This window comes from Leptonotus elevatus, chromosome 10 (genome assembly GCF_054856555.1).
Source record: "Leptonotus elevatus isolate MCC_2025b chromosome 10, RoL_Lele_1.0, whole genome shotgun sequence".
Classification (NCBI taxonomy): Eukaryota; Metazoa; Chordata; class Actinopteri; order Syngnathiformes; family Syngnathidae; genus Leptonotus; species Leptonotus elevatus.
The window spans coordinates 17,349,144-17,371,216 of record NC_141248.1 but is presented as its reverse complement, the minus strand read 5'-3'; the positions used below and the strand labels follow the sequence as shown (position 1 = coordinate 17,371,216).

The 22,073-nt window shown below is 39.1% G+C and overlaps 1 protein-coding gene across 4 annotated transcripts in view; it reads right to left on the bottom strand.

The window, feature by feature from the left end:
* pax7a (paired box 7a) overlaps positions 1-14,609 on the bottom strand; it is a 64,972-nt gene extending 50,363 nt beyond the window's left edge. Inside the window, exons 1-4 of one of the 4 annotated variants that reach the window (XM_086086522.1) lie at positions 14,178-14,609; positions 12,576-12,811; positions 11,280-11,424; positions 10,939-11,067 (exon numbers count right to left, since the gene is read on the bottom strand). In XM_086086522.1, the coding sequence (XP_085942648.1) occupies positions 10,939-11,067; positions 11,280-11,424; positions 12,576-12,811; positions 14,178-14,262 (595 nt within the window). In that variant the 5' untranslated portion in view covers positions 14,263-14,609. The remainder of the gene's footprint in view (positions 1-10,938; positions 11,068-11,279; positions 11,425-12,575; positions 12,812-14,177) is intronic. The other 3 variants (XM_086086523.1, XM_086086524.1, XM_086086525.1) reach the window with 3 other exon arrangements.
* Positions 14,610-22,073: the final 7,464 nt, after the last annotated feature.

The window sequence follows — 22,073 nt, the reverse complement described above, 5'->3', positions numbered from 1 at the left end:
GTAAAAACAGTGATGCATAAATAAAGCAGACAAAAGACATTTTCCATGAAGTATGTTGCGTAAAGCAGACCAGCATCATTTTTGCTTAAAATTATGTCACGTAAAGCAGACAAAATCCAGGATTCCCTTTTTCAACATTCAAAATATCAGGGTTTTTTTTTGTCATTGTTTTTTTTACCAGTTACAGACAGTTGTGTGATGTTTGATGTCTAACATTATAACTTTTTTACAGCAATTTCTACACATGTATTGTGAGTTTAGAAAGCACTGATTGCTTTTATATTAAAGCAGATGATGCAAAAAAGAAGAAGAAGCGTGGCCTTAAGAGACAGTACCCTTCTCCCTCCTGCTCTTCCCATGCAGATGTACATTAATGCAAAAAAAAAAAAAAAAAAAGAGAGGGAGAGTGTTCTGAGCTAAAGCAGAAGCGGCCTGAGTCCTTTTTTTAAAAAGTGCTGCTGTCCAGCCTTATCGTGTCAGTTTGAAGGCCCCCATTCAAAAGTATTCATGCATCTGCCTTTGAGGCACAATGGCCGCTAGTTTATAAACTGTCTGCCCCGGCAGCCAAAGGCTTTGGTTCCTATTGTTTTGGTCCCCTTAATAAACTTTTCGGAGGAGTTCATCAACTCGCCTGAATAGCAAGTTTCAAGACAGAAAATAACAGAAAGGCCTTTTCTCTCCTCCCCTCCTCTTTCTCTCCTCCCGCCGCGGAACAATAGCGAGAGGAGGCTGTCAGACATCACACAAGCCTTTTTTTTTTTTTCACTCTCTCTTTCCACGCCGCAATACAAGAAAAAAAAAAGTATTCACCCACAAAAGGAAGGAGAATGAAACCTCTTGGAATGGAGCAGGAAGACAATGATACTGCTGTGTTGTTTTTTTTTGTCATACAAACTGCTCAAGAAAGTAAATAGAAATTTTTGAGGGGGCGATTGTGAAATTTGGGAGATGCACCAAACAAGACTTGTTATTAGAATTTGTAGTTTTAGGACAAATCAAACACAATCACACTGCAACAAATGGAAATCACAATTGGTCAAGCAAACCTGCTCACTTGAATGTTTACACTGCAATGTTTTTTATTTTATTTTGAATCCTGCTTGACGTTTACACTCTGCAATAACTGCAACCAGCAATACTTGAATAGTCAAACGCCTGCTTCTTTGCACATTACAGTAGGCTACACACATCTTATTATTATTTTGACTAACTAGTCTAGATAATTGCTACTGCCAAACTCAAAGATAACAGTCCTTTTTTTTCAACATTTCCTTTAATATTTCATCTTTTATTTAAAACTGTTTTTTTAACATTTTATATTTTTGTATAAGTTTGTACATGTTTTAAATTTAGTAGCAAATGGACAAATTCTGGGGGAAAAATCATTTTCGAAGGACCTGTGAAAATGGCCAAAGTGAAGCACAAAATGCCTGCTTCAAATGAAAATGGCTGACTCCCTGTGTCTTTGTCTTCCTGAGACTTTTTTTGTTGCTAAATGAAAATGGCTTCTGTGGCTAAACTCTCAAAAACGAGTGTGAAAAGTGACCTAAAATGATACTTGTTGTCAGCTCCAATGACAGCATGCAATAAAATGTAATTTTGGCTGTAAGCCATTAATCCTCTGTTACACCTTTAAACTATGTGGCCAATTTTTAAAGTCCTTAATAGTCATCTGCTTTAATTAATTTCATAGTCAATTAAAGCAAGCCTCCACTGCATGCATGCTACTGCTCGCCTGCTGGCGGCCGGACAGCCGTAATTGATGTAATAGCCGGTAAAGCGGGCGAGAAAAGCTTGGAAATAAAAGCCCACTGTGGTCCAATTCAACAACACCCCCCCCCCCCCCCCCCCCACACACACACACACGCACCCTCCCTCCATTCCCCTCCACCATCTGACCCAAAAATGCCTTATTGGCTGCCCCCGGACCAGGCCGCCTACTGTTTCCCACCGATGCTCCCAGCGCGCTTCAACACCCTAATTAGATGTGACAAGTTCAACGAGCCGGTTTCGCGGGAGGAAAAGCCGCTCAGGTTATGATTTCCGAGTCGGAGCCACAAGGGATCGTGTGGACAGCTGATTCCTGTCAGCCTCATTCATCTTCTCACAGCCAATTAAACATCAACGCTAACAAAGCGGTCGCCGATTAAACGCCTCCGAGGAGGCGAGATGGAAGGCTTGGCGGCGGGGAAGCTGACTGAATCATACTCTGAGCTGTTTCGAATATTTGTGTCCCTCTCATGGGGCCTCCAAAAGCCACCCAAAATATTAGAAACAGATCTCAAACTAGGACCACAATAACACACATGTTGATAAATTAATAGCTTTATGACAATGTCAATCAAAACAGAAGTCTTGCTTTCTATATCTCAGTAGATATTGCAAGTGTGTGTGTGTGTGTGTGTGTATTATTGCATCAGTGGCTGATATACAGTCACATCGATGAAGTGCAATACAGTTAATGAAAATGACATGCACTACTCTTCTGTGGCCAGCAGAGGCACTGTTGAGTCCATTTTATTGAGTATGTGATCTGAAGAAGAGCATCATGTCACCGCTAGGCTAATTGCTACACAGTATTTAATGTTTATGGCACTGATCTATTACTGGATAGCTGATAGGCCAAGACTTTTGAAGCCGCAAGGCTGCCATATTACTTGCTCCTCCCAAGAAACGTTTCTCGGCAAACGATCCTGTACATTTACAGTATCAAAATTGGAGAACATTTAAGACAGCGCTTAGTAGAAACAGCATGATATAAATTTAGTTAAACATAAACAAGAGGACTTCAGACATTTTACACCTTGCCTTAAATACACGTATAAATTATCTGCTTAATGATGTTTAGAGCAGGAAACTAGTATATTTTTTTAATTCAAGAATCTGCCTCTGCCAAATCTAATATTGGGCTCTAAGGAACTGAGCGATAAAAGAAAAAGGGGGTCTTCAAATTAGGACATACTGTCCATTTGCTAATTTTGTTTTTTACTTGTTAAAAAATAGTGACCACCCCGCCACAAACCCCACCACCCCTGCCCCCGGCCCTACACTAAAAGCCTACGAGCTGTATATGTCTAATCTGTACGAATATGTATAGTTCATGCTCGCAAAATGGGAGGAGCAAGATGGCCGCCCTGTGGCTTCAACAATTTGACCCAAGGGAACATGTTTATTCATTTATTTATTTATTTATTTATTCCCCAACCAGAATAAAGTGTAATTGCAGATCCACTACAGTAGGTGGCAGTGGCACCACTACAGTAGGTGGCAGTGGCACTCTCACTGTCAGACTGTGCACAGGGAGTATTAAAAATGTTAATAAAGTTATTCAGCAGATCAATTTTTTTCTTCTTTAATGTTTACAATGATAAAATGTCATGCAGCGGTGTACTGATAACAATTTTATAGACAAATAATACTATTATTGAAGCAGTTGTTGGGGGGGGTACAAAAATATTTCCTTCTTCTTGGAGGAACGTAACAGAAATTAATTGAGAAGAACTGCATTAAACACACATGAGGTCACCCTGAACCATTAAGCTTTTTGACCATTAAAAAAAAAAAAAAAAAAAAAAAAAAACTCCTATGTCACAGTTTGATCAATTTAACAATGTTTGGGATAAAACTATAATACTGCTCAGTCCACACGTGTGCTATTTATTTGATTCTATTTTATTTAATTATTCTTTCTTTCTTTTTTTATACAAATTATTGACTAACCTAAAGTGTTGAAAATGTCACATCAGAACATCACCTCTGAGGCAATGATTGTAATGAATTGAATATCCTTCCAGTATTTTTGTTACTAAATTCCTCCACCTGTTGGCAGCATGCTGACCGAGTGGTAAGCCTGTTTCCCTCACAGTTCTGAGGTTCTGGGTTTGAATCTTGCCTCGGGCCTTCCTGTGTGGAGTTTGCACGTTTCTCCAGCTTCCTCTTATGTATCAGGTTCAATGAAAACTCTAAATTGTCCACAGGTGTGAATGTGAGTGTTTGTTTGTCTATATGCGACCTGCGATTGGCTGGCGGCCAGTCGAGGGTGTAAAGTCAGCTGGGGTATGCTCCACCCCACCCTAATGAGGACAAATGCTATAGAAAATGGATAGCTGGACCACGATAAATTTTTTTTTAAAAAGCAAGTTGGGAAGTTGATTTTGCATCTAGTGAAAATTGGAAGGGAAATCAAACACAGACGACCTATGTTGTTTTGTGACAGGATACCTGCAGGGGGCGTCACTTCCTGTTTAATTTGTCTCACGTGGCGTGAAGACCCCAAGCGCGCTACTCCATCCAGTGTGCCAATTGAATTTTGGTCGGTAAATAAAACGACGCTCCTTAAACATCACAGGCTGGTGACATCACAAGAACGCGTCTCGTCGTGCTCTTTGGGAGCAGGAAGTGTTAACCTTCAAGTGCTTGCCGACAATACGCCATCACAGGCCACCTCCCCTCCCCGTCCACGAGGGGAGAAATTGAATCCCTTTAAGTTATTAAGCAGGAAAGGATTATAAAAGGCTCTTTATAGAAATGAGCTAGAAATCCCCATGTCTTCCTCTGTGTACACTTTTTAAATTTCCCACAAGAAGCTAGGGAGGGAAGATTGGCCCTTTTCAAGAAGAGAAACCACAAGAGATGGGGGGGAGACCTTTTTTTTTTTTCTTCGTCTTCTTCTTGTCGTCGTCCCACATGGTAAGCGCGCCACTTTAATTAATAGACAGCCTTGAGAGGTATCACTGTCAGCCGGGATAATGGCGGCAGAGTGTTTGTGCCCCCATGAATATTTGTGATGTGATCAAAGTCAAATGGCAGCGCAGAAGGAATCTAAGCCTGCTCCCCCCCTTTTATTTATTTTTCTGATATATATTTCTGGCGACGCTTAAGCCGCTGACACTGAAATGTCACTCCGGGTTCGGCGGGCCCGTACAGCCACCCCCTCCTCTTACTAGTTCGCCTTTCATTTTTATGCTTTACTCGACCCAATATGCTGACACTTATTCAAAAACAGTGTTTTTACAAATAGCTGTCAATACAAGGGATGGGCGAGTACCACGACCAGGACACATTTCACGGAATATCTATACTGGTATTGGACCCCGCTCTTGTGGCCGTTTTTTTTTTTTGGTCAGGAACTAAAGGCTGAAATGGTTATTTTGCATTTATTGACCGCCACAGGGAGATATTTGACAGACAGATATTTGTATATTATATCGTCATTGACTACTGCACTTATATGAGATGAATGATGAACGGAGAATGTGAAACAGGAAACGGAAATACAGGGCAGGGCTACAAAATTAAAAGCACGGATTTGAAAACAGGATATAATTCACATCACACACTAAACAGCTCAAGGAATTCTTAAGATAGAAGATATTACAAAATTACTAACTAAATTAAAAACACTAATGTATTGAATTAAATTCTTTGCATTTCACTGTATTCCTTAAAAAGACATATTTTTATTAGGACTTTTTTTCCCCTGGCCACTGGATTATTTGTTTCATTTGTTTATCTATTTTTTAAATTCATTTTATTGTGTGCTCTATGCAAAATGACATTTATGAGCAAATAAAAAAATATAAAATTGCCATTAATTTCAAGCAATTTTAAGGAAATTTGCTATAATTGGTATATATAGGTCGTTAAAAAAAAGAGATCTGTCACTTTTGGGGGAAATTTTATGTATTATAAGTAGTAATGGTATCGGCACTTGTTATCGGTATCGGTGAAGATTTGAGTATCTTATCGTTATCTGTCTAAAATAAAAGTTTTATCGAAATCCTTTTGATGTGTAGGTGTCGTTACGAAATAAAATCTCGTCTACATAAAGTCTATCCACCCATGGTCATATTTTCAATATTATGACAAAAATGTGATGCAAACATTCATCAAATATTGATTATTATTATTATACTTTATGAGCATTTTTTGTGCCGAATTAAAGGCACTCATGGGCCCTTCTTTGGCCCACGTGCCCTATGTTGAACTCCAATTCATGATGCCACTTTTAGAAACAACAACAAAACAAAATATATAGCACCTTTTATCACTTTAATCATATTGAAACTGCAAAAAGAGTTAACGAGCATGAAGTACGTGCTGGATACCATACATGCATATTAAGCCCTTTTTTTTCTTCTTCTTTTTTTTCTTCCTTTTTTTAGCTGTAATGATAGACACATGGCCAAACTACCGCATTGACCCAGACAGCAGAAAGTGGAGGAAAAACTTTTTTTTGCTTCTGGAACTGAAATATCTTCATTCATGAGACATTATAAAAAGAAAATTACTATAATATAAATTTTATAAAGGGGATTTTTTTTTTCATTCAATACGGGACAGACCAGAAAATAATAATAATAATAATAATGATGATAATAATAATAATAATAATAATAATAATAATAATAATAATAATAATAATAATAATAATATCCTTGTTATTATTATTGTGGTGATGATGATGATAATGATGGTGACGAGGTGGTTGTTGCAGCCGCATGGTACGCTGTAAATTCCAGTGAGAAGTGTCTTGAGTGGCTGGGGGGCCAGGGGAGGTTAATCCGAGTTTAATGCAGTGAAGCGCAACGCGGGGTCTTCGCTATGATGGGTATGTTATCTCTGCCCACCATTTGGGTGCTCTCCCCTCTCCCTTCCCAGCCAAGCCAAATAGCTCGCACGGATGGAGTTGTGCTCTCGCTCTCTCTCTCTCTCTCGCTCTCTTTCTGTCTTCTTCTCTTTCTCCTTCCTCCGCGCCCGAGGAAAGAAAACGTTATTAATAGCTAAATAACTCGCCCATACTTTCACTGAATCTCTCTCACACACTGTTCCAGATGGATTTGTTTGAAGTGCGCTCCAGTCGCCCCCCCCTTCACCAAAACCCCTGCATGCCCCCCCCCCCCACTCCCCACCACACCACCCTTCTCCATTCATTCAACGAAGCTTTAGAGCCGAAATGTAGCCAATGTGTACATTTAGGGGAAGCTTGTGTGCGTAAAGGGATGACCTGCGATCAAATAATACTTTGTTTGTGCCCCCCCTCCCGCCCCAAATTAAATTTCAATCATGCTCGTGTGCTCTCCACCCCAGCCCTCGCACCTCTCTGTCACTTCTCCTCCCTCAAACTGGGAAATAATCCCACCTGGCATGTGTTTAATTAGACTGAGGACCTCTGCTAATCCCGCGATTTGCTCGAGTGTCCATCGCCTGTCGCCGCCTGCCTCACTGGCGTGTGTGACACATGTGCATCAGGAAGGGTGGGGTGTGTGTGTGTGGGAGGGGGGGGGGGGGTCATCTGAATGGTGCACGACCATGTCATATATTTAACATTTTCATATTTTGTAGTTCAATTGTATTTATTTTTTATTGCATTTTATTTTGTTGCATTTTTATAATCATTGAGGGCACATTTTCGTAACAATGTCAAAAAAAAAAAAAAAAAAAAGAACTGCAAAAACAAACAAATATATATTAAATTGTAGTTAAATAAAACTAGTTCCATGTTTGCATTTTTCTTTTTCTTTTTTTTACCATGATGTACAAGCTAAACAATATAATTTGATAAAAAATTGTCATTACGAAATACATTCGAACCAAGCCAATATATATTTGTGAAGGAAAAATATGATATATAACAATGATGATAATACAATAGAAATAAAATAATAATATTACAATAATAATAATATTAGCACGTTATGTTGTGTATTTTAATTGAATTTTAGTTCTTTATTCATTTTTCATGTATTTTTGGGGGGTATTTTTCAATGTATTGAAAAGCTAATCTTTTAGCCAATAAATATATATATTTTTTTTTTTAACAAAAATAAGAAAAACACATATTTTTATTTTGTGATATTTAGCCTACATAATTACTATATCAGTGCTATAAATAAGACCAAATATAATCATTATATTTTAAATATTGGTATTTTTTCCGATGACAAAGGCAATATATAAAATTATTTAACAATAACAATTATAAACAGTAGGCCCCTATATCATTTTCAAAGAGTTAAAAAAAAATAAAAAATTTACGTCTCACCTTTTTGTCTTTTGTTGTCAATAAACTGAACTGCTGATCCATGAATGTATTCATTATACAAAGATTTGGGTACATTTTTTTCACCATTAAAAAAATGGACGAAAATACATTATTTTCAAGTATAGTTAAAAAGGCCTACATATGTGCTTTGTGTTTGTGTTGTAAAATTGAATATCTTAGACATGACATTTTTTTCTGCATCTTAAAATGTGTTTTTCTTTTGACATTTGACGTTTGACATTATTATTATTATTATTATGATGATTTTAAAATGGGCATACAACTGGCCCCCAAACCACATTTTGCACACCTTCTCATTAACGGAAAAAGACACCACTGCAACATGGTTTAGCAGTGTGAGCCGCCATTTTTAATGAACTCTAGATTAGTGCTAGGATAAATCCGTCATGTAACCTCCAAAACACGCACAATAAAATAAACAACCCGATAAATAAATAAGAAGGACTTAAAAACTGGATACAACAAAAAAAAATGAGAACGAGGAGTTTAAAATAAAAAAAATAGGAATCCTCCTGAATGTTTGCGCCCAGGGCGAGCCGCGCGCACGATGCGAGCTGTGCTGTGAGATGAAAGTGAAAAGAAATAAAAGGCTGCGTTTAATCTGCTTGAGAGGCTCTCGAAGTCATAGAAGGGGGCCGCGCCGCGCGCCGCCAGAGTGAGCGGCTGATTGGGGATAAATAGGCTCGCGAGCGTGCCCGCGAGCTATTACAGCCGCTGTGAACACGTCGTCACCTATTCAGGCGAGCAACCCGCTCCGCTGCTCCCCGCTAATAAGTATTAACATTATTATGATGGTGATTATTATTAAAAGCTAACCGGATGGATGGCGCTCGTTTTGCCTGCTTTTTATAGCCACCTCATTCTCGTTTGATTTAAAAACACAACGGCGACAAATAGCAGCCAAGGGAATTATGGGATGGTTTTGGGGGGGGATACACGTGCATGTGGACACTTTTTTTTCTTGTAAAAAGGGGGCAAGGGGGGGAAAAGACAAATGGAGAGAAGCGTTTTCACGCTATCAAGTGATTCCATTATATGAAATTACAAAACTATCTAGCAGCGGGGCGTGCTGAATTATTCATCTGCTTTTTATAGGTCCCCCTTTGCCCTTTTGTCCAAAGTTTCCTGGCGTCTGTTGCAAGGAGAATGGGCCAGCGCGGCGCTTCTCGCTGTTCTGCTTGCCCACCATTTTGCTTTTGGGCTCCGCGAAAAAAGAAAAAAGAAAAAAAAAGACAATGGAAAGGAGGCTTGTTGAGGTTCATCTTCAAGTTGAAAAGGGGAATGTAGCTGCATGGCATTTATTATTATTTGTGGCAGACTAAAATCCAATCCCAAAACGCGAAGGGTGCAGGTGCACGTTTTTGGTTTGCGTAATGACGCATGAGTGGCCAAACCGAAATATTTGAAAATAAGCAAAAAATACTTTGACGCCATAAAATGATTCATAACATTAAAGGATTTTATTAGCCTATCAAATTCAAAATGGTATAGTAAACTTTTTTATTTTTGTATTTATCATTCTAATTGCATACAAGCTCATTTATAAATACTTATAAGTAATGTATATTGTCTTTTCATTAACACTATACAACTTTCAATTCATGATTGTCTTATTTTTCAAAATATTGTAAAGCCTACGTTTTTATTTAATCCCTATGGGTTTACATTTCAGGTCAAAATTACGCAAGAGTGACCAAGAAATCATGGTCTAATTAATTATGCATTATCATTTCCCATTCAGTTATCTATTTTCCCTTACTGATGGCCATTTAAATAATAATAACAATAATAATAATAATAATAATAATAATAATAATAATAATAATAATAATAATAATAATAATAATAATAATGATTAGATGCGCTTCCGGGTGCAAATTTTGTGTTGTTTGTGTATCGAGTGACAATGCAAGAAAATCAGTCCAAATAATTGAAAATAGAAATACTAAAAAATAAGTAATAATAAATAAATAAAAATACTATAACGTTACCAAAACAAAGTTGCTGTTTTTTTGTTTTTGTTTGTTTTTGTTTATTTTAACAGTGCGTTTTAATATGCATACTGAGAGTTCACGCACACTAATAATAGGAAGTATTAAAAAGTGGTACATTAACGTAATTTTCTACTCAGTTGCTCGAAAATATTCAAACCCAAAGGATTTTTTTTTTGGAGTGTATGAAAAAAAGTTTTCCCCTAAATTATTATAAATATACAGACTGGTTGTCTGTTGCACATCTCTATTCGATTCCAATTTAAGCCACAACATATAATTAAATATAAAATTTAAATAGGATACAAAAATACATGCGCACAATATTCAATTATAGTACATACAATTCTCAAATGATTGTCAATATAATACTTTCCCCCCACAGATTGCCTGCAAAATCTTCCATGACGGTTTAAGATGAAGTTACAAAATATAAAGTACCGCAAATATGAAAAATCAATTGGAAATGGAAGCATTTAACGAGCAACTAACCATACATTGATTTCACGCGAAAGTAACAAGTGGTGAAAATGTGACCGTGGGTCAGCAGCCGTATAGGGAGGGGTGGGATGGGGTTAAAGGGGGGTTTGGGGGTGACGGGGGTTGTCAAAGCCGCTTGTGAATGGCTGAAGGTGTGAGTAAATGAGTCGCAATTGGCCAACCCCAAATGAATTTCCCTCCGCTAAATACCTTCCTGCCAAGGCTCTCATAAATAATGCAGTGAATGAATCAAGTCCCACGAGGACGCCCGGGAGGAAGTGCGAAGTGCATGTGGACATATTTGGGCAAATGTTCCCATCCGAGTCGGGAGGAGGCTGACAAGACATGCAAGTGGTATATATGCAGAGAAGCCACTAAGGGCCCATAAGGTTGCTAACTTACATTTATCACCGAGGATGCCATCGATGCTATGCTTTGTTTTCTTTTCTCCGTCTTCATCCTTCTTATCACAGTCATCCTCGTCATCTTTTTTGCCAAATCGGGCCCTCAAAACGCGGCTGATGGAGCTCACTAATGGCAACAAGAAGGTAAATGGGTGATTAGCCCTTCGAAGCCACAACACAACCATAAAGGACACTGCACAAAAGTCAAAGCATATTTTGCAGCCATGATTTATTTTTTTTCTCCTCTTTTATTTTATTTTTCCAAGCAGTTATGACGACAAGCGATGCTGCACTAGCCTTCCTATGATAAGGTTGTTAAAAAGAAGAATTGCGGCTTACCAGATGAAGCCTCACCTGAAGGAACTGTGCTTCTGTCGCACACCCCGTCCTTCAGCAGCTTATCCCGGATCTCCCAGCTGAACATGCCCGGGTTCTCGCGTTTGTACTCCTCGATCCGCTTCTCCACGTCGGGAGTGGCCACCTGCTGCAAGTTGCAATGCACAGGGAGGGGGTGGCGGGGCGCGGAAGGGGGGCGGGGGTGCGTTTTAATTGGTGCATTTCATGGTGGGGCATATTCAATCGATTCATAGGGGCAAAAAAAAAAAAAAACACTTTATAAATAAATAATAAATAAAGTAATGCGCTCTCACTTTTCATCATTCAAGTGAAGAATTATACAGATGTCTATCATTTAAATACAATAATATATTACAGCATATTCGAATGGTTTATATATGGCTATTATGATTCAATTGGGCTGGTGTATAATGTTATGACAATATTATCATCATTACTTTTTTTTTACGTCAGCAATAGTTGACCCCATGCAAACCATTAAAGATCAATTACAATTAGCAGCTAAGGCAATAAAATACGATAATATTTGGCCTACTTATTGAATCAAGATTTGTTTTTGTTTTTAAACACATTTTTTAAGTGTCTCAGTATGATGCAGTATTGATTGTGGACGTGCAGTCTATACAGTCAATGTTAAATGTCATTTAATTATATGACTAAAAAAATTCATAATAAGTTACAAAATTATTCATATAGCTGTGTGCATGCGTGTGCACCTATTATGGCCTGTGCCTATACATATAAATGCTGTTATTTTTGTTATTATTATTATTATTATTATTATTATTAAATATAAACCTATCATTGTATATTTAGGGTGAATAAAACAAGCCTGGTATACAAGAGTGAAATAATGTCATCATGTTATTAAGTTGACTGTAAAAAAAAATTAAATAAAAAATAAAAACTCAAACAATAAAATATATATATATATAACTGCATGTTTAGGTCGAATAAAAAACAGGCTGCTAAAGATTCTTGTAAATTTTGTTTTCGTGTGTTGGTGTAGGCTATAACTAATGTTATGACCGTTCTCAACAAATCAATTTCAAAACCAAATGAACAGAAAAATATGTGGAAACCAATGCTAAATGATTAGTGGATGATCAAGTGTTTTTTTTTTTTATGCCTCATTAAAAAATAAATAGAGACAATATATGGTCATTATTGTCCCTAATGATGTTGTTAATGCAATGGATGGCATTGAAGCGCGCAGGTGTACCTAATATTGTGTCCGCGTCCCCATCCCCTCCCGCCCCCAAAGTCACACTCACTCACCCTGGGCTTGCTGCCTCCGATGGCCCCCGGGCGGATGGATCCGGTCTCCTGGTAGCGGCAGAGGATTTTGGACACGCAACCGTGCGAGACGCGCAGTTGTCGCGAGATGACGCACGGCCGGATGCCGTGGTGGGCCATCTCCACGATCTTGTGGCGGATGTGGTTGGGGAGGGGCCTCCCGTTGATGAACACGCCGCCCAGCTGGTTTACTCGGCCCTGGCCCAGTGGGGTGGACACTGTGAGGGGGCGACACACGAACATCATTTAAAATAAATAAATAAGAAATAACACCGCACGTATTTAATTCCTCTTTTTTTTTTTTTATTTGATGCCCAGATTGAGCGTGTCACGCAACACGCACGCACCCGAGCCCACTCCACGCACGCGCTCCAATTCCACGAGTGGAGAGCTGGTGAAGAGGCTGCCACTTTGCCACCTTGATTATTCCTAGTCATGCTGTCCAAATATTGATGTGATCCTCCAACGTTCCTCGCGTGGCTTATTTGCCATTTGCTGGCGCGGCCCTCTCCAGAAAATCCACGGACAACTTGCAAAGCCAGACGCGCGCCTGTGTGTGTGTGTGTGTGTGTGTGTGTGTGTGTGTGTGTGTTCTCCTTCCCCACTTGAGCACGAACGCGGCCCTAATGGGAAAACGGTTGCCATAAATGCATGCAAATAAAAAAAAGAAAGAAAAAAAAGTGGTCTTCAGATTTATCCTCCTCATCGTGCATGCTGCAGACGGCTCGAGTGCGCGTGGGGACTTGTGGCCAAATTAACAATTAGATTGCCTCTTTTGGCGGCGCCCGGCAGTAATGTGTCTCTTTTAATGTTATTAAAACACACACTTGTGGTATTGATGGTATATACGACAGGAAATAAATTACCATTGGTGGTTAGTTAAAATGCTTGTTTTTGGACTAAATTAATAAGCAGTAAGGGAAATATATTTGTTTGAGTTTTAATTTAATAAAAAAAGTCATACGTGACTTTGATGTGTACAAAAAAATTGTGATCCTCACACAAAATGTATGTGAACATTACAGGAAGTAGGGCTAATACTTTAAACCGATTATTATTGACCCACTTTTTTTACACTTTTAAAATTGACAAACAACTAAAATGCACTTTTTTGGGGCAAAACATGCTATTTGTTTATCACTAATATTTAAAAACCTTCAAGCTCATGCTCAAAACAAGGGATTTTTTATGCAAAAAAACAACAACAACAAAAACAACCCAAAGTTGAGTCTAATTGGGTCAATTATGCAGATTTTTTTTTGGGGGGGGGGGGGGGGTAGAAAATAAAGGTTGGGTCAAATTGACGTTCCAATTTTTGATCCAGCAGTTTTAAGGGTGAATTGTTTGGCGAAAACAAATATTTGCATTAATACAATAGATTTTTGAGAAAAAAAAAAAGCTTAACAATAAATGTTTGCCTTTTATATCACCGCTATTAATAAAAAAAAAAAAAGGCGTGACCTTCGTACGTGGGGAAAAAAATAAACACAAAGAAACATTATTTGTTTGCTTTTTTTAATCTTACACTACAAACGTGTGACCTTCATGCAATTAAAAAAAAAAAAAGTCTCCACTCCCGCTCACCTTCCAGGGGGAAGCCGGTCCGTGGGTAGTTCTGTCCCGGCGTGGGTCGCATCATCCGAGGCATTGTTCCGTGTAAAGTAGCCATCCTGCAGCTACTTGCTCAGCAGCACCGGCTCACAAAACAAACAACAAGAAGGATCTCGAAGCTGCTCTCACAAAGTCCAAAATGCACGGAATGTCTTAGCGGGGGGGTTAAAAAAAACACTCAAAATGAAAAATATGCAGTGAAATTCCAATCCCAGGTGGATCAACTGGACGAGGTTCACATAGGAGAAGGGCGGGGTGAAGTCATTAAAAGTGATGCTCTACACAGGCACACACAAAATAAAAATAAATCAGCACTGGTGGTAGGTATATTTACAAAATAATAATGAGTGATGAAGGCAATTTGGGAGTTTGGCACTCTTGTCCCCTTGGTGCATTTGGCGTGAGTGTAATGTCTGCTGGCTGCGTGGAAGTAGTTGAAGTGGGCAAGTTTGGTGCACACGTCGTGGGAGGAGACAGACGCGAGCTCCCATAGGCTCGCCTGGCCTTCTCCTCTTCAGCCTGCGCACGCGGCCACCAATCACAGGGCCCAGTCGGACTTCTCCAAAAGCACCGCTGCCACCGCCACCCTCATCATCATCATCATCATCTTCATCATCATCCCCAGCAGCTTCCTCATCCTCCATCACAAGAGCCCGCAAACATGAAGCAACCGTTCCACGGGAATGTTATTATTACAATATGTCTGCTGACATGGCAATTAAATGTTTATATATATTTTTAAAAGCCATCGTCCTCATATGGTCAATAAATCACTTTTTTTTTTTTGGAAGACATTGATAAAATGTTGAATGCTAAATATCGAGTGTTAATCAGTGTTCATTCTTATGACGTCTGACAACTGAATGCATTTATGAAGGTAAGAAAATAAGTTTTATGTCCACAAAATAAACACTAAGACATTATTTAAAATGCCACTACTTTATCCACGTGATTTTTATCCATTCAATAAATGCATAAGATGTGAATGTGTAAATAATTTAGTGCAATGTCAAAATTGTGCAAATTCTGCTTTTTGACCTGTCAACTTATGAGTCTAATTTCCAAATCGAATTATTATTCAATAAGGAAATGGATAATTGCAACATTTTGTCAGCTGCAATAGACAACAGGTTGACTTTTCCCTGGAGAGTAATTGCTTCATAGTTGAATATATGCATATATAATTTTGTTGTGTGTGTGTGTGTGTGCGCGTGACAATTTCGAGACACCGTGTTGTGTGTGTCAATTGCCGTTGCAGGCACTCCTGGTGGAGGGCAAATTTCCACAAAACATTTTTAGCCAGCGACAATTAGGGGAGTGTGCTGGGGGTGAAATGGCGATTTCACATATGTGCATGCAGCGTGAGGCGAGCGGGGAGGACGGAGAAGCCCCGTCCCTGACCCTCCAAACTTTGTTGCCCGAAGACAGAAGGGGGGGGGGGGGGTTGTTAAGCCAAGCATCAATCATGTGACAAGCATACAACAGTGCTGTCATGGCGCGTTAATGTTGCTTTTACAAGGAATCAACAGGTAGATATTGTTCAAATAGACATGTCGAATTTTTGTTAAGATACTGCTGAGTGCAACAATGCAAGTATAGATCACTTAAGTGGAAATAAATAAATACATAAATAAATAAATAAAAAGCTTACTGTTCTTTGTATTAAAATGTACAAATCGATCGTAAATGACGCGTTTGCGTAAAGGCAGGGGCGATGGGGGAGGAAGTAGCCTGAAGTCGAACTCAGCTTACTTTGAAGTGTACATTCTATTCTTAGTAACGCCATCTTAATGTTGCTTTATCCATATTGTACTGTGAAGCCAGGACAGAAGTATATATACAAAAAAATAATGAGTTCCATTTCAGGGTCGTCATTACACTTTTTGCCATCATTTGTTAGGTCTAATTGTCAGTGGGCTAAAGAACAATGAAATGCTCTTCGGGTACAATTCACTCATACCGAATAATACATTTGCGCTCAAACTAAACTGTCAAATTTCATACGGTGTAAAATTGTGAGTATCGTAAAATGGGCTCACCATTATTTCAATATAATTTTTCTGACAAGGTTGGGAAATACTGCTTAAGATTGGCATATTCTGTTCTTCGAAAATGTGATTTGTGGCTTCAATATATTTTAGGTGGCGCTAGCCACTAGCTAGCTTGCGAGCTAACTTCACTGAGCAGCTCAAATTTTTACGTAATGGGGGAGGGGCAACTCATGCCGACACCCACGTCATTGGGCACCATTTTAGCCACGCCCCCGCCCCAAAACTGGAGCAAAGAAATGGTGAAAACAGTTCAACTCTATACGCTATCTTCAGAATTTAGTTGAACATAGTCGCTAGGTTTTTAACATTTTAGCAATTATATTCAAATATGTCGCACGTATGCCATTCTTTTTTTACACATGCCAGCTGTAACAAATTATTTGCATTTTCACCTACAGAAAAAAATCTTCCATGACACAAAAACTTACTTGGGCCATAAAACAGCCCAAAAGAGCATTTAATCTAATCCACCATCCCATTCTAAAACCCTCAAAGGAAAAAGCCCTCAAACACAAACCCTTAAATGTTAACAACATATAATAATTAATTTGTTTGGTCTTTTTTTTTTCTCGGCCCTCGAAGGACTGATTCTCGATAACGAAGTGTCCAAAACCAAAATTAGGAGTGTTTTTGTTCCAACTCTTGAATTGAAACAGTCAACAAATTTGGACCGTTTGTCTTCACATTTCCTTGAATAACACGTTCAAATAATTTTGATGACTTAAAAAAAAAAGGGGAAAAAAGAGTGCTTGTAGGCTTATTCAGCTTTGTGATTGGAAGGGGAGGGGGGGGTGTTGGGTGGTGGCACCCTAATTATACACTTCACAGTTTGTTAGCAATGTTTCTTTCAAGCTCATCAACTCCTCAATCATTTCTGGGGTTTGGAGTTCCTTGTAGTGAAATTACGTCCACTAGTGGGCGACTGAGGGTCCCCCCCCCCCCCCCTCTCTTTTTCATCTGCCTCCTTCATGTGAGCGCACAAACACTCTGAAATCTTATCTCCATCTTCAAACACTTCCGTCTTCTCCTTTGCGTCACGGCAAATTAGCAAAGTTTCTTTTTATGCTTGTAGGTGTCATGTTTTATCTTCATATTGTTCAGTACAAAGCAAAGAAGAAGAAAGACACGCCACGAAGAGACGTTGCTTGGCTTTGTCTCGTTAGAGAGCAGATAAAAAGGGAAGAGAGATTGTTTCAGTTTCTTAACTGTTATACAAATGAAAAAAGAAGGTGACTGCAGTTAATATGAAAATGTAATAACTATAGATGTTGTATTTACCATGACGCTCGGCAGGGGGAAGATTACTGCGCGTGCTTCACAGGTGAGTCTCTTCACATAAACATGGCTCACTTTGAGGTCTACATTTTATATTAATGTTGTTTAGCCACTTAGCAGCAAGGAGATGAATATGTCACAATTAGTTTGAAAAAAAAAAAGAGTCAAGTTCTCAACAATGAATTTAATTCAAATCGACATTTTTGTGCAACTATCAAATCGCAAAGGCTGCAATTTATTTATGTATTTATTTATCCTAAGGGTGTCAAAATCAGTGTGTTAATTTTGAGGTAATTCAAAGTATTTTTTAATGCCACAAAAAAAATTATGCGTGCAATTAATTAAAGCATGTACTAGGGCAATTCCAATCGCAACACAGCAGTTAGTCCACGTCAAAATTGAGCAGTAATAATTTAATAGTAATGCAGATATATTTGTGGAGAATGGGTTAAGTTGTTGTGGGCGGCACGGTGGCTGACTGGTTAGCACGTCCGCCTTCCAGTGCAAAGGTTGTGAGATCAAGTCCGGGCTTCGGCCTTCCTGGGTGGAGTTTGCATGTTCTCCCCGTGCTTGCGTGGGTTTTCTCCGGGTACTCCGGTTTCCTCCCACATTCCAAAAACATGCATGGCAGGTGAATTGGACACTCCAAATTGTCCACAGGTGTGATTGTGAGTATGGTTGTTCGTCTCTGTGTGCCCTGCGATTGGCTGGCAACCAGTTCAGGGTGTACCCCGCCTACTGCCTGAAGCCAGCTGGGATAGGCTCCAGCAACCCGGCGACCCTTGTGAGGACAAGCGGTACAGAAAATGGATGGATGGATGGATGGATAGGTTAAGTTGTATTTTACAATTTAAAAAATGTGCTGATTTTCCCAAGTTACTTCATGTTAAAGATTAGATAGCTCTTAATATGAAAAGAAAAATGCACTGAGCTGTCACCAACGTCTTACAAATGCAATTATGCCATCCAGTGGCAGAAAAATCAATATAATACTTTTTATTTTATTTTTTACAGTACAGGACATCTTTTTAATTTTAACTCAATTTTATGAATTATTATGAAATTACTGTATCAATGACTAAAAGATGTAGCCATATTTCTATTAGTTTAACATTTTTCCCACTTTTATTTTAACAGGAGTATGAAAACTCAGAACAAATATTTTATTGTACTTTTAGAACAGATATCAAATTTGTGACTAATCGTGAGTTAACTATTGAGGTAATGCGATTAATTATGATTAAACATTTTAATCGCTAGAAAAGTTCAGTGTTTAAGTGCGGTCCACATGTTTACGCACCATTGCTTCATGAGATGTGAAAAACTGAAGAGATTAACACACAGATTTGTTTGCATAACTGTTGTAATCCGATTTGTGATTTACTGACTTTGTTTACGCCCCACACTTGTTCAGTTGAATTTTGTTTGCTTGTTTGATTTGACTTCCCCTTTAAACAAATTGTAGGATTGTGAGATTGGCTGGTTTTAATGCATTTCAAAAAAACTTTGCAGGATTAACTTTGAAGTGTGAGTTTCCACTTGGTCTCAATCAATAGTCAACTTCAAGGGGTAATTCCAAGGGAAAGCGCTAATTAGTCCTCCACATTGACAAGAAGAGATCGAGATGTGCTTAAAACATCAACTTGTAGCATTCCTCTAATAAGAGTGCTAACTGTGATAAATTGGCGTTCTTAAAAGTGGACGTTACGACCAAAATAAGGCAGGTTTTTGGTGCTTTTCCGCCAACAAGAGCGCTAACAACCATGCGATCGCAACGGCCAGACGTGTACGCGCACTTTGTGCTTTTAACCACAGTTTCCTCTACATCCTCGTTAACTTGTTGAGACATCTTCACATCTGCTTGGAATTATCCATCACTTCCTTGTTGGAAATATTTTTATCACGACGGAGGGGAGGGGAGGACGACGGCGGGGGGAGAAGGAGAAATGTCACTTTGAGTTGTAATTGAATGAAGGAGACAAGATGGGAGTTGCGCAGGTGTGACGAGGGGCCTAATGAGGAAAGCCATGACACGGACATTCCTCATTTGGAACACGTTAGCCTGTACTGCTTGAGGTCGGTTGGGGTCAAAGAAAGGTTCAATCACACCACACTGAACGACCACCATATTGCCACCACCTGCACAATCCATTGACAAACACAAGAACTCTAAAAATATGCTCTAATGTCAACTTTTAACAATAGCCGAGACCATGGTTTACGAGTTCAGTTTTTACAACACCGACGTCAAGCACATTTGTCGGAATACACTGTTAACTATCATTAACACAGAAGTAGCTATAGCCCGGGAGAGAACAATTAATTGTATCGCTTTTGATGGGACAGTCGCTCCTGCCAACATGGCCGCCACAACGGCACATTAGTTAGCATGTGCTAGTCTACTGTATATCAGTGACAACGCCACAAAATACGTTTACCAGGCAACGCTTTGTCCGTCAGAGTTTCTTTACATCAACAAAATGGCCGTCTGTCGTTGACAGAATGCCGCCGTCTGGCAAACAATAGGCATGGCTGACCATTCCATTTTGGGGGAAGTGGTTTGTTAGTGTTAAATAATTTCATGTATATAGTCATTTATATAACATAGGTTCAAGATTGTGTGTGTGCTAAATGTGTAGATGCTTTATCATCTTTTTCAGTTTAAGTGCATCTCCGGTACCTTGTAGCATCCATGCGCGGCCATTTTGCTATTTGCGGCAGGGCTGGAAGAGTAGGAACTCACTATACAAAATCCAGCTTTAGTAAACTAGTTGAAACCGAGTCAATAGCGCCTCTCGTGGTTGCATCCAAAACATGCATTTATCTGGTTTAAAATGGCAGAATTCTTAAAGTCAACCATAAACATTTCTTGACAATAATATGTTATATGTGACCTCGCTAGTTTAAACATGACATTCTAAGTAATATTACATTTTTGGAATAAGAGTTATGAAGCAAAATCCAGCCATTTTTATCTAGCTCAGGGGGCGGCCATTTTGCCACTTGCTGTCGACTGAAGATGACATCAGTGTTGCTCTGGCAATGACCAATCACAGCTCACCTGTTTTCTAAAGCTGAGCTGTGATTGGTTGTTACCTGAGACCTGAGCAACACTGATGTCATCTTCAGTCGACACCAAGTGGCAAAATGGCCGCCCCCTGAGATGGATAAAAACCGGCTGGTTTAAGGATTTTGCTGCCTAACGCAACATTAACCAGAATAGAATAGAACATATTATTGTCAAAAAAACATTTGGGGGGTTGACTTCCCTTTTAATTAAATGAATAGTATATTGTGCTAATACCTAATCAGTATCTATGTCGATACAGTACGTGCGGGTGACTGGATGGGTGCAGGTGGACCGTGCCGTGATGTACGGCATCCTGTCGCAGTTCATTACGTGCGTCCATGTCCTCACGAGCAGGCCATGTGCGGCACCCAGTGACGTGAGATGGAGGACAACGGCGGTAAATCAAGGCTGATCTGCACTGGGAGGCAGCTGGAATCTTAAGATACTCCGACAAAATGATGCTCGGAGCAGCCAATCAGAGTTTGCCAATGCCGGAAGGAACCAGCTGCTAACAAGCGGAAAATACGAGGCACATGACAAAGCACTGATGATGATGTGCTGCTCTCGCCCCAAAAGAGCAACAATAACCTTTTATTCCTTAAAAAAAAAAACTATATGTTGTCAAACATGTTTATCTGTGTTGACATTCTTATCACCCTGCAGCAGAGCTCACCTGTTGTTGTTTTTTTTACAGACATTTATTCAAAATGTGTCGTGAGAGTCGAGTTTGATTCGTAGTCTGATCTTGTGTCTTTGATGATTCGCCTCGCTTACATTTGAAGTGGTGAGCCGCCTAGAATGACACAAAGATAAGACGGCTCTAGCTGTGTCCTCGAATGGACCTAAGGAGCCGGACAAACAAATAACTGGTTGTGGTAACGATAAGATAAACAGCGTATATGGAAATGTGAACTGTGTGTCACCACTGCCTAAAATGTGGCCTTACTGTACCTGTTGTTGACGAGGTCTTTGTTTTCAGTGGCCAACTGTGAGTGTATAGTAGAAAAATTATAATATTATAAATTCAATTTTGATATATGCTAACAGTTTAAAGGGTAGTATTAATATCCACAGAAAATCCCTTTACGGGTAAAAAGCCCCGATTTTATCTTATTCAGTAACACATTTTTTTCCAAGTAATACGACTTACTGTAAATGTGCCAAATTGTAGCCACCAATGATAGAAAGAAGAAGGATTCCCTTATGGTTTTACTCCCCATTCGTTTGGGGTGGTTGGTTTTCCACTTCAAAACAGTACAGTGGGAAGAAAAAAAACATGTCATATTTGGGACAAGTCACACTAACAAACAAAAACACATTTCTATAGGAGACTGTGGATTTGAAATAAAAGCAATGTCAAAGGTGATGCACAGCGACGGGGAAATTTAATGTTTGTTAATACAAGGCGGGCTATTGTTTTGCTGACTTTGTGTAATTAAAACCATATCGTTTTTTTTGTCTTGGAAAAGTCAT